The sequence below is a fragment of the Solea senegalensis genome, linkage group LG1, assembly GCF_019176455.1.
Source record: "Solea senegalensis isolate Sse05_10M linkage group LG1, IFAPA_SoseM_1, whole genome shotgun sequence".
Lineage (NCBI taxonomy): Eukaryota > Metazoa > Chordata > Actinopteri > Pleuronectiformes > Soleidae > Solea > Solea senegalensis.
Genome location: NC_058021.1, coordinates 2885276 through 2899147, shown reverse-complemented (window position 1 = coordinate 2899147; position 13872 = coordinate 2885276). Strand labels below are relative to the sequence as shown.

Below are 13872 nucleotides of genomic sequence, written 5' to 3'. Positions count from 1 at the left end.
CACACTGGAAGATTTGGTGACGTCTAATGGTGAACAGAGGTGACCAGAAATGACTCAAGTAAAAGTACTGTTCCTTTAAGATAATAATTACTCAAGTAGAAGTAAAAGTACTCATGAAATAATACTTACTTGAGTAAGAGTAAAAAAGCACAAGAGTACAAGTACTGAGTTTCTGAAATATTTTTGAAATATTCAGAGCAACACAAATGGTACAAAATAGACACAACGTAGTATAAAATAGCAATTAATTTATGTTAAATAATAATACTTTAAATAAAACAATAAATACAGTCTTTATAATAAAATAAATAACCTAAAACAATAAAACATTAATTATTTGGGAAATTAAATACATCACCCTTTAACTAAAAGTATAATAAATTAGGATTATCCAATTCAGATACATCGGCACGGTAACAGTATTGGTCGCTCAGCTGAAACAACTGAGACCAGAAACCTGGAGACAGGAGACCAGAAACATGGAGACAGGAGACCAGAAACCTGGAGACAGGAGACCAGAAACCTGGAGACAGGAGACCAGAAACATGGAGACAGGAGACCAGAACACAACCTGAGAAAAGAGACCAGAAACCTGGAGAAAGGAGACCAGAAACTGAGACAGGAGACCAGAAACATGGGAGACAGGAGACCAGACTGGAGACCAGAAACCTGAGACAGGAGACCAGAAACCTGATGGAGACAGGAGAAGAAACCTGGAGACAGGAGACCAGAAACATGGAGACAGGAGACCAGAAACCTGGAGACAGGAGACCAGAAACCTGGAGACAGGAGATCAGAAACCGGAGACCAGAGCCTTGAAGCTGGTGAACACTGGTGTGTTTTAAGTCCACTTGGAGCCGAAATCTGTGGCTAATAGCTGGTGCCGCGGCAAGGAGTCACATGACAACACTAGTCATGTGACTCAACTGAAATATTAGTGAATGACTTTGTATTTAAATACAAGTCCAGATATATTTCCTGCTAAAGGTGATCTGAGGACACATTGTTTCAAATGATGATACTAAGGGAAAGTTTTAGCTTTTAGTCCAACTCATGACAAACTGAGTTCCATTAAAATGATAAAAATCACTCACTCACTCACTCACTCACTCACTCACTCACTCACTGTCTTCTGTCAAACTGTAAATCTCTGAACTCTTTGTTTTTCCATTTCCTTCTTTCCTTTAGTTTTCGCTCCACTTTAACATCAAGGTATGAAACAAACACCCTGAGTGAGATCTTCAGCTGCACAACGACGTGCAGTCGATGCATCGTTTCATCCCAGAGACGCTTTGATACGTCAGCCTTTAGGGCACTTTTTTCAAAAAACCTAATAATTAGAAGCGTGTTGGCGTCTCCGAGCTGCTTCTGCCGCGTGTGTCGTGATCTGAGGCGAGAGCTCAGTGAAATGAGTTCACAACACACATTTACATCAGCGTGTGAAATGGATCATGATGAAATTACAAACCATTAAAGAGGACATGAAAACCTTGCTGCAGGTGTTTCTTATAGATTAGCATTCCGACACTAAAACCCTTTTATTATTGTTTCCCAGTGAGGTCGAGACTCCACAGCCACAGGGTCACGAGTGTAATCCTCCCAACAGCAGCTTATGTATTCATCCTTATCACAGTGTCCTTGACGCTGCAGAGTGACTCTTTACTCCAGTTCACCACGAGACTCTCAAGCAGGTTTTTCACTCACGCGTTCACTGAGGCCAAAATAACACAGTTAACAGTGAGTTATTACCATGTGCTTTATCACAGGGTTACAAGTTCAAATCCTTGGAGCTACCAGGACCACGAGGGTGGCTGTAGTGACTGAAGCTCTAGAGCAAGGCATCAACCTTGAATGTATGAAAGATGATGTGGAAGAACTTGTGTCCCTTTCTTCACGATAACATCCACTGACGCTAAATCTGAAATCCGATTTTTGGTCAGAGATGAAACAAACCAACATTCCAAACTATTAAGCCTGATTTTTAGCCTCTGACACTTTCACATTCAGTCGTCTCCATGGTAACCACACACAATCCTCGCACAAACCCGGCGCTTCCAGTGCCGTACCAACCTCATTATTCATGCCTTTTCTTCTTTTTCATAATAGATGATTTGATGTCACGTTTACTTTGAGATAAAAGGACAAAAGTAGAACAACAAATGGTCAGTGTGTGTGTGTGTGTGTGTGTGGAACTCAATGTCAGAGAGACATTTCAACATGAAACATCTTCAACGTGTTAGGAGACACTTAAATATTAAGGGTATAACTCAAACTTTACTAAGAGGAAACTATCTGAATTAAGAAAAGAAATATGCAACAGGGAAACAAAACACCAAGTTGTTCACTTTGCACACATTTACGTTGTTAAAGTACAACAATAACCGCGATCATCCATTCAGACCTGGACTGTCATCATCAGGTTTACAGCAGCACAATTACTTACGCCATGTTTGATGACTTAGCTCCAATTATTTTTGCATCTTCTGTATTTTAAAGGGAAAACTACACACACACACACACACACACTCTCTGTCTTCCCTCTCTTCAGTCTCTTCAGCAGGTGCCATGTTACCGTACTGAGATCAGACGGCAGTGAGACGGGCACCACAGAGATGGAAACAGGTTGTCAAACGAGACAAAGAGCAGAAAGATGCAGAGGGAGGGCAGCGAGCGAGGACGGTGTTTACAAGCCCCGAGTGTTTACAAGTGCTTCAGTCTGTGAGCATGTCCTCCGCTAACGTGTGGGTGTAAATGTATGAGGAAGACACGGAGAGGAAGGCCGGAGACCACTCAGAAGGAGGGGACGAGTGTGTGAGCAAGTGTGAGCGAGAGACAAGTGCTTTCACACCAATAAAGTGAAAATCTTGAGGCAGTGACTCACTCCTGACTCGAGCAACAGCGTAACGGGGTTGCTGTGTTTACACCATCTGAGTGAAACAGATGGAGCAGAGAAATAAAGCTAACCACAGGAGGAACCCCTCAGTGCTGCATTAATGCTGCGCACAGTAAAGCAAATAAGTGAGTCTTTATTTAGAAAAGCATTGAAACAGCAGATTTTCCAAACATCTGGAGGATGAACATAAAGATAAGAAGTGGAGAGCAAGGACAAAGAAACACGTTTCTATTTTACTGCCACAAGAAAAGTCTCCTCTGTGTCTAACATGTGCACACACTCCACACACACCAGTGTGTTGTACGTCTTCCTCTGCTGGGAATATCCCTGCACATGCTCGTGCTGCCGGTCTGGCCATGACCGTGGAATATTGACCGATATTAGCAGAAAACTTGTATAGATATTTTGTCAGCACACAATGTGACACTCATGGACACTGAAAACATGTATTTCAGAGAAAGTGTCATCATCTCTATAAACTGACCGTGTGCATGAAAGTGAGCATTGTGGAAATAATCTCAACACCTGTCTGCTGTTTAAATGTTATATTTAGTATGTTTAAAAAAATAAAAGATAAATGTAAAATAGTGTGAGACCTTTAAAACACATGGAAACATGTCAGTCTGACTGAAGTGTAACGTCACAGTTGTAAAGTGTGGGACAGAAACCAGAAGTTACTTTGTATCAAAGGTTCAAATCCTATATGTATATGTATAGACACAGACAAAGTTCAAATGGCAACTCCCACCTGATTCATTCTGACCAACCAGGTACATGACAGTCGTGTGTATGTCAAGGTGCCTGTCTGTCTGTCTATCCATCCATCTTTCTCTTTTTCTTTCCTTCCATCTAAAATCCTTATGTTCATTTGTAATAGTTAAACAAATTATTTAATAAATTCTAATATATTTTAAAACATTACAGAGTTAAGAAAACACAAACACTGCACACTGTGTGCGTGTGTGACTGCGTGTGGGAGGGTGGGTGTTTGTGTGGGTGGGGGAGTCATGGGGGCAGTTGCCATAGCGATGGAGTGTTTGTACTTCAGCTGTAGAATGATAGCATCCTCCCCGGAGCACAGTGGCTTTAAGGCTTGTAATTGGACTGAGCTGAAAACACATGAAGTGAAATGTTTCTGCAACGTCTTTTTAAGGTGAATTGTTGTTGTTCTGTCTGCTGTTGTCAGGGAGACACACACACACACACACACACACAGTGTGTCAGTGGAATCTTTGCCTGACGGCACAGACATCACAAATGTAGTATCAGTGTACAGTAAGACACAGAGGATACACCCACAGAGGATCAGAGTACAGTAAGAGAGAGGATACACCCACAGAGGATCAGGTACAGTAAGAAGAGAGGATACATCAGAGTACAGTAAGAAGAGAGGATACACCCACAGAGGATCAGAGTACAGTAAGAAGAGAGGATACACCCACAGAGGATCAGTGTACAGTAAGACACAGAGGATACACCCACAGAGGATCAGTGTACAGTAAGACACAGAGGATACATCCACAGAGGATCAGTGTACAGCAAATACAGAGGATACACCCACAGAGGATCAGTGTGCAGTAAGACACAGAGGATACACCCTGAGAGGATCAGTGTACAGTAAATACAGAGGATACACCACAGAGGATCACAGTGAAGAGAGGATACACCCACAGAGGATCAGAGTACAGTACAGAGGATCATACAGTAAGAAGAGAGATACACCCACAGAGGATCAGAGTACAGAAGAGAGGATGATACACCCACAGAGGAACAGAGTACAGTAAGAAGAGGATACACCCACAGAGGATCAGAGTACAGTAAGAAGAGGGGATACACCCACAGAGGATCATACAGTAAGAAGAGAGGATACACCCACAGAGGATCAGTGTATAGTAAATACAGAGGATACACCCACAGAGGATCAGAGTACAGTAAGACACAGAGGATACACCCACAGAGGATCAGGTACAGTAAGACACAGCGGATACCCTGAGAGGATCAGAGTGCAGTAAGACACAGAGGATACACCCTGAGAGGATCAGAGTACAGTAAGAAGAGAGGATACACCCACAGAGGATCAGAGTACAGTAAGAAGAGAGGATACACCCACAGAGGATCAGAGTACAGTAAGAAGAGAGGATACACCCACAGAGGATCAGTGTATAGTAAATACAGAGGATACACCCACAGAGAGATAGAATTCCACACGTGTTTAAGAAATTCCAGACAGGTTACTGCATGATACCAAAAAAAAGAAAACTAAGTACATTTCCTCTTTGGTTCAAATTTGAAATATCTGGAACAAAGTAAATCATGTGTTTCTGTCTCTTATTTGTGTCCAAATAACAAATAACTCAAAACAAGTTTAGAGTATTCTCTGAAAAGTGGTTCAAACACGCTGTAACACATCAACGCTGCACCATCAGGCGATGCTATTTTATAAAATGCACTGATCTCTCACTGACAAAGATCACAATAATAATCTCTTTACAATCTCTCTGACCTCTTGTTCATTTGTGTCTAATCATCCCGTGCACGTGTGTCTTGTAGAAAGTAACAGATGTGAATCATTACTGTCTACATGAACGCTGCAGGAGGCAGAATCAATGGAAAATAAAATGTTATTAAAATGTCCAGCTCGGAGCTTCTCTCGTCAGATGAGTCCACCTGTGAAACTCAGACGATGTTGACACACAGTGATTTATCTACTCTTAATTCTTTGCTCTATAGAAATATTCATTTAGATTTAAAACATTAAACTGCACAACCAGAAGAAATTACCATCAGAATATTTATTATTATTATAAAAATAATAAAAATAATAATAATATTGGGAACCTTTGGGAAAAACTAAACTGCAGCCTTTGTGATTTACAAAGGATGATTTGCATGTGTGTGTGTGTGTGTGTGTGTGGGGCGGGCCTCCTCTTTTACATTTATTTTACATAGTGTGTGAGCGTGTGTTTCCTGGTGCTGTGTATCTGTGTGTGTGTGTGTGTGTGTGTGTGAAAATGATTGTGTTAAGGGTTTTGTGTCTCCAGTGGGAGCTGCTGTGTGAGGACTAATGAATGTCTCCAAGTAAAAGGACTGGAGTCAGCGCTGCTGCTGCTGCTGCTGCTGCTGCTGCTGCTGCTGCTGCTGCTTTAACACTCGTCAATTAACAAAATAATTCATCTGGACTTAGAACAGAGAGTCCATGTTAAATGAACAGCTGATACCATAAACAACATCCAACAGTCTAAATATATATACATATATATATATATATATATATATATATACATATATATAATATGCATATATATGTATATATATATATATACATACATATACATATATACTTCTTTCTTTCTTTATATATGGTAAGAAATAGTAGTTATTATAAAATTCTAGCAGTGCTACAGGACTGACTGACACTGTGTAGGAGTGCGTGATGTTTTCTTTCCTTCAGAATTGGTGGTTGAGTTGCATTGTGGGTAACTCAACTCACAACTGAGCGTGTGAGTTGAGAGATTGTGTTACTATAAAAGACCGGTAACAGTTTACTAACGATCCATCGTGAGTTTGTGTTAGGATGAGGTTAGTTAAAAACAATCCTGGCTTCTGTCCTCAGATGAGACATAATCTGTCCACAGATTCTGTCCACAGATGAGACATAATCTGTCTACACCTTCTGTCCTCAGATGAGACATAATCTGTTATTTATGTGTTTCTACTGCACTCATTGTGCAACTCTCTTGCAGAATTATTGATTTAGTAGGTTTCTTTGCAGCATAGGCAGATATTATCTAATAAGAGAGTGTTGTCTTTCTGAACTGTCCTGTGATTGGTCAAAGTCTTCAAAACTCCATTTATTCAATTACAGTTATGATGAATTCTTAACATCCTGCCTAAACAAGCTTTAAATCAGTGGAATCCGTTGTTTACCTCTAACATTATTGAAGTTCACTTTCAACCGTCTATCACCTTCAAATTGAAGATGTTAAAATATATATTTAGTATATATAACTAACTTCAAGTTATTAACAAACATATTAACTTCATGTAAACAACAACTGAACATAACAGATTTCAGTTTATGGCAGATGCGTGGTGAACTGTCGCTGTATCACTGTATCATGTGATTGACAGACTGACTGTGATCATGGAAACACCTGTTTTTGCTTCAGTCAGCAAAAAAAAAAGAAAGAATAGAATATCAACAAATCAAGGCTTATTATACTGACTACATCAGAAACTTTCATCACACTCACATGGATGCACTGAAAATATTTATGATATAAAAGGCCTTGATGAAACTGTCAATGTGGATAATTTTATGGACCTAACGATCAATCGAAGAAAATAATCAACAGAATAATCGATTATGAAAATAATCGCTAGTTACAGCTCTAATTTAAAGTTGAATAAACGCAGGAATGTTTTTTTTCTCTGTGCTGTTCAGACAGATGTGGAATCTGTGCAGGTGCAGCTGTCCACTGATGCTCTTGCTTCTTCCATGTCCTCTTCATGAGACACCACACTGTCACCAGTATCAGAGGACACGATGGGTCAGACCAACAGCCTGCAACAATGTCTCCAGACTCAAACCTTCATCACTGACTCACATTATTCACACGTCTTTATACTGCACACACACACACACACACACACGCAGAGAGGCCGTGTGGTCGTCAGGTGACAGATAGAGCTGAGTAGTGACATGAGAAGCCATGTGAGCGGATGATCTGCCCCAGTGAGGTGGTGAACATGGCAAAGAGGAGGGGCCCCAGCACTGAGCCTTGGGCATCATATCCTTCATTTTAGTAGGCGAGTCTTTTGTGAAATGACTGAAATCGCTTTTCTTTTCGTCTCCATGTTTTCAGTGAGAGTGAGGATCCACGTCCCAGGCTGGGACGTCCACACACACACACAGACAGACAGACAGACAGACTGACAGACAGACAGTACCTCAAACAGCCATACTTCAAAAAACCTAAACAGCTGCTCTCATGGAAACCGTCCACACACAGACTGACAGACTCAAAGAGGATTCCAGTCAGCAGCAGAATATAAATACACAGTTATCCATGCAAAACTGACGACTGCAGGATTAATGTCAATTACTCAACTCTGACATTTGTTTCTCATCTTCACTGCACTTGTGTGGAGTCACTTTCTCGTCAGGAAACGCTCTCGTTCACACTAAATCCGGCACAGACACGATCTGTCTGAAACTCTCGGTGTTAGAAACACAGCCTGATATCACTTGTTATTCCACAGCAGCCGCGTGAACATGGTGGCGTGTGCACATGATCTCACATCTTCAGATTCTATCGATCAACTAAACTAAAGACTTCAGGTTTGAAATCTGCTGATCAACAGTCAGGGACAAACTCAATAAAACACAAACAAATGCTCAGACAAATCCTCTTTGTCTTCTCAACACACCTGATCCAGATCTGACAGCTCTGCAGAGACTGACCGGGAATCAGGCGTGATGGAGATCCATGACTGTTCCATCATCTCAACATCAGATCAAAACAGGACAAACACTATGACGATGCTCAGTCAGGACACACACGTGACGTCACTCTCTAAGGAACAGGAAACAGCTTGGAGCCTCTCATGGTAAAGTGGTGACAACATAAATGAACTACAGAGACAATGTTTGTCCCACTTTACTGGGGACATCACCTCCATCATCATCATCATCATCATCACTGAAGTTCATGTCAGATGACAGCGCAGCTTTACATTCAAATCATCAATTAGACTGTTAATGAAATAAATAAAGTATATGAATGAATGATGTTCTTACTCTGACTGTCGAATTTCCTGATGATGGTGTCCAGGAAAGTGTTCTGCGGAGCCACATGGCCCCGCCGAACCGGCATCTTCGCAGCTGTGACCCGCGGACTTTAAGAGACTTTGCGGTGCTTGTGTTATTCTCACACCGCCGCCGCTGCTGCTGCTGCTGCTGCTGCGTATTTCGCACGTCTCCCCCGCAGCCTGAGCGCACGACGCTCCGTCACCTCCAGACTGAACCGTGCCCGCCTCAGTGCAGCTGCAGCGATCCCGCGAGCCAAAAGTTTCCCTTAAAGTAGTTGAGACTCAGAGAGACGGAGGCTGGAGGAGGTGAGGTCCAGGTGTCCAGTAAGAGGAGCGGAGGAGGCGGCGGGTACGCACGGGTACGCACGGGTACGCACGGCAGATATGGAGCGGATCTCTCCAGGTTTCTGGCTGAGAGATGCAGGAGTGTCTTTTTTTTTTACCTCAGTCTGTGCTCGTGCACCACAGTCCGCTCCACTGACGCGCGCTGACCGAGCGTCGTTGGAGCCATAGTTGGAGGAAGCGTCTGTTTGTCTGTCCAGCTTCTCTGAGCCTCTGAAGCCCCGCGTGTTTCACTGTGGGAGGAAGAGGAGAGGAGAGGAGAGGAGCAGCCTGACGCGTCCTGGTTTCGTGTGTGTGTGTGTGTGTGTTTCTGGTGTTCTCGTGTCTCGCTCTTCCTCCTCACTGTGCGCTCAGCCGCATGACTTCAGCTCCACCGCCGTCGAGCTGCGCCTCTTTAACCCTTTGTTCATCAGGAGCGAAGCTGCTCACACTTTTTACAATCACACAAGAAGAAGAAGAAGAAGAATTGTTCATGTCTTTCCAAGAGAATCGTCTCACAAAGCTCACGTGACATTTTGTTTAGGTCGTCAAATTAAAAAAGATTGGCGTATTTGTTTGAAACAACATTCTTAAATGAAATCCTGATTATTTAGCAAACATATTTCTTTTTTATTTACAAATCAAAATAATAACATACACGTTACAGTATAAATAACTTTGTATCGTCTTGTTTAAAATGTTTGTTGTTTTTAAAGTGGTGCTGCTACACAACTGGTACCAGTATGACGTCATTGTGTCTTCATCTTCATCACATACTCATTTTATAATTAAGTTTAATCAGCAGAAATTGAAACATTTAAAATGAACAAGATGTGTTTTTTTGTTTTAATTTCCCATCAAACACACACACACACACACACACCTGCTGCACCAGACTGTGGCCAAAAGGCTGCTGATTATGATCCGAACAGGTGTTCCATTACCTGCGCCCGCGTACACACACACACACACCAACATTCTTAGAACAGCATAATTTCATTAACCTTAACCAGTTAATAACTAAATCAACCACATGTTACAGTTTATCTCTAACATTAATCTGAGCCTCAGAAATGAGATTCTGCCTCATTTACACACACACACGCTCCTCCTCCTCTTCCTCCTGCTGCTGTTACTCTGCTGTATAATGACGATGCTGATGCTTTGTTGTGTGTCGTGCTTGGACAGGGATTCTCCAACACTCAGGCTGCTCACCTACGTCATAACACCGGGGTTCCCCCCTCCCCCCCATTGCTGGGGATGATGATGATAATGATGCCTGCACGAGCACCAGCTCTCTCTCTCTCTCTCTCTTTATATATAGTTACTGCTGCTGATGTTACTTCTACTGCTGCTGATGTTACTACTGCTGATGTTACTGCTGCTGCTGATGTTACTGCTGCTGCTGATGTTACTGCTGCTGCTGATGTTACTGCTGCTGCTGATGTTACTGCTGCTGCTGCTGATGTTACTGCTACTGCTGCTGATGTTACTGCACTGCTGCTACTGTTGTTACTGCTGCTGCTGCTGCTGTTTCACGTACACATCCATCACAGTGACTTCTGCAGCGATCAGTGTTGTAATGATTTGAAAGGCGTGATGAATCACAGCCTTGCACTTGGACTTGGAGGACAGAGAAGCACATCCATCAACATGTGAATTAAAAATGCATCAGTTCCTGTTTCTTATTACATGCAGTGATATTTACTACAGCAGCTGAGAGCCAGAGGAGGAGGCTGCTGCTGCTGCTGCTGCTCAGACCCCTTATTTAGTCAGGAAAGAGAGGGAGAGAGGGGGGAGGAGGAGGAGGAGGAGGAGGACACAGCAAAAGAAAAAGGCAGACACTTTATTGTCATGGATGAGACAGCAGCCAGCCTGCCCCACACACACACACACAGTCAGAAGCTGTTTATGCTCCTCCTCCTGCGCTGTCATGAATAAATGTCTGAATAAGGGATTTGTTTAAAAACAACATCTATAATCAACACACAATAACAATATAATTAACGTTATAATGTTGCAAACACAGAAGTGAAGACGTGGTGAATGTAACTGCTGTAACGTGACCAATAACACACTAATATAACATCATGTTGATATACGTCATTCTTCAAGCTCTGAACACGTCATCACTATAATATATATGTTTATTTGACTTCACTATAAACACACAGTGATGTAGTGAAGTATTTCTTCTTTACCGTTTTCATATTGAGTTTGGATTTTTGTGTCATGTTTCCCTCGTGTCTTAACACACATACAACATAACTGAATCCATTTCAAACTTTTAATTCATTACAAAACACACATGTTTCTACATCTACAATTTAAGTATAAGTTACAGGGAATTATAAAACATTCTGATAACTGTACATAAATATGATCAAAGACAGAAAATGTCATCACTGTTGAAAAAACCCACGTTCACTTGGATTTGTAAAGGTATAAAACATAGACGTGTTCTTTAAACACTAATGAACACAAACAGCATTTAAAAGCATAAAAGGGTCTATAAATAATTATTAAAAGTTATATTTAAAACAAAGCTGTACAGGTTAGCGAGATTAGCATCCAGTCATATGACGACAACAACGTATGCATCCCATAATCCACTGTATGCGCCTTCATCCTGCTCTCACTGTCTCTAACACACACACACACACACACACACGCCCTCAGCGTCTGGACAGGTCACCTCCTGTGGGAAAGACAGAGTGTGAGATCGATGAAGACTTAAAAATCCTGAACACATGCGTTCATTTCTTTTGTATCATCCTCTTTAGTGGTCAAGGTGGATGATGGGAGCTTTGTTTTTATCTTGTAAAATATTTAGATTTGTATTGATATTAATATGAAAGCTTCATAACGTCTCACTTTTGTGATTTTAGTTAAAGAAAAGTGAACTTCTCCTGAACATGTATCCTTTAATGATTTAAAGACACATTTACTGGGCTAGTTTTTACACTTATTACACGGACAGATGATCCTCACCGTGACAGCTGGTGCACTCGCAGCTGTGGATGACAGGCAGGACCACGGGCTCGCTCTCTCCATTCTCACACTGCAGGCTGAGGAAATGCACCGGAGTGTCAGGATCTAAACGGTAACTGCAGCACTCACACACTGACTGTAGGTACGGCTCCTGCGAGGACAGAGGGAGGAGAAGAGGGGATGAAATTACTGTAGAAGATGAGAGCAGGAAACGGAGGAGAGGAAGTGAAAAGAGAAGCAGGTGTATACGGTGGAGGAATCCATTTAGGTGATGAGGACATTTGAGGAGGAGGAGGTTATGAGACAATATCAGGAGAACAGGAGAAGATGAGACGTGAGAATAAACAAGACAATCAGAGACAGCAGACTTCACCACATTCACACAACAAGCCTCTGTCGGCCTGTAACAGAAGGTTGTGTGTTCAAATCCACGTCAGGGTCGAAATTCCTGCCTCTGTTGCTCATATTGCAAGCACACACACACAAACACACACTATAAGTAACTAAAAGAAGAATGAAAAAGTATATCTACAATCGATTATTAATCCATTACTAAATTCATCGACAACTATTTTGAGAAACGTTTGATCGATTTTTGATTGTTTAAGCTTCTAAAATGTGAATATTTTCTTCATTTCTTTGCTCTGGATGACAAAGAAATCATTAAAAGTGAATAATTTTGGTTTGTGGACAAAACAAGACATTTGAGAACATCATCATTTCCAGAGTTTACGAAGAACAATCAACATCTTGTGGGAAATAACTGGTTTTCTTCTTGTTTCCTGTAATGTTCTAAGACAACAATTAACAGTCAAGCTGTGAATGAATGCTGGGGTGATTATATGATAGGGAAAGGTCACCAGGAAAGGTCAACATAAGGGTTGCACATAATGGCATCTGTTAGGGTTAACATTAGATAACATCTACTAGGGTCATAAACATTAAGTTTGGTGTCTGTTCTTGTTTTACTTTGATGTTTGTGTATAAGTGGTGAAGCTTTTTGGAGGAAGGGGAGAGACCATTTTAGACCGTCCTTGGTGACAGTGTCTCTCCTCCATGCAAAAATCCATGCATGCAGTAAAGACATGATTTACTCAACACTGATGACTCAAGAATTTCTTTCACATTTTGGCGACGAGGATGGGATGGACGCTCCAATGCTCAGGGCCTGGGGTCTGACTGAAGGTTATTACTGGTAAGGAAAAATTCCGCTCCACAAAGGAGGACAGGAATCCGCCTGATGTCAGAAACGGGTGCTGACCAGCGGACGCTCCATCTTTTAAAAAAGTGAGTACAGTGTTTTTTAAATCATGTTCAGGTAGACAGTTGTAATTCCTTTGTGGTAGACTGTCGAGATATTCTATAATTCCTGTGTGGTTGAATATCGAGGTCCGGTGTAATTCCTTTGTGGTAACCGAGATCGTCTCCATATAATTCCTGTGTGGTTTGGAGACTAGCTTCATTTAATTCCTGTGTGGTATTGAAGCTCTGAATTAAAATTAAAATAAATAAATAAAAAAAAAAATTCAGCCAATAAGTAACAACAGTAAGTTGAATATACGGTGCCAGATTTCGAAAGAAACTGTAAGACATGGTATTCTTCTACTAAGTGAAAATTGAGCATAGAAATTAGAAGAAGAGCAAACGTTAACAAAAAAAAAAAGAAAAGAAAAAAGTTTTAAAATTAAGATTTCTTTTAAAGTCGACATATATTTATACAATTGGGACTTAACAATTGGGAGTAAAATTTTAATTTGGACTATGTGTTGTCTTGTATTGTTTTGTGTTATTCTGTGAGAAGAAGAGCAAAAAGAGTTTTTTAAGAAAAAAGGTGTTAAGATTAAGATTTATTTTAA

The 13872-nt window shown here is 41.3% G+C and overlaps 2 protein-coding genes across 2 annotated transcripts in view; both read right to left on the bottom strand.

Moving 5' to 3' along the window:
• The window catches only part of LOC122781630 (partitioning defective 3 homolog), a 175649-nt gene extending 166336 nt beyond the window's left edge, over positions 1-9313 (bottom strand). The window contains exon 1 of the mRNA XM_044045450.1: positions 8694-9313. Coding sequence (XP_043901385.1) covers positions 8694-8769 — 76 coding nt within the window. The 5' untranslated portion in view covers positions 8770-9313. The remainder of the gene's footprint in view (positions 1-8693) is intronic.
• A 1985-nt stretch (positions 9314-11298) lies between these two features.
• The window catches only part of sspo (SCO-spondin), a 66289-nt gene continuing 63715 nt past the window's right edge, over positions 11299-13872 (bottom strand). Inside the window, exons 116-117 of the mRNA XM_044045410.1 lie at positions 12017-12167; positions 11299-11723 (exon numbers count right to left, since the gene is read on the bottom strand). Of these exons, the coding sequence (XP_043901345.1) occupies positions 11701-11723; positions 12017-12167 (174 nt within the window). The 3' untranslated portion in view covers positions 11299-11700. The remainder of the gene's footprint in view (positions 11724-12016; positions 12168-13872) is intronic.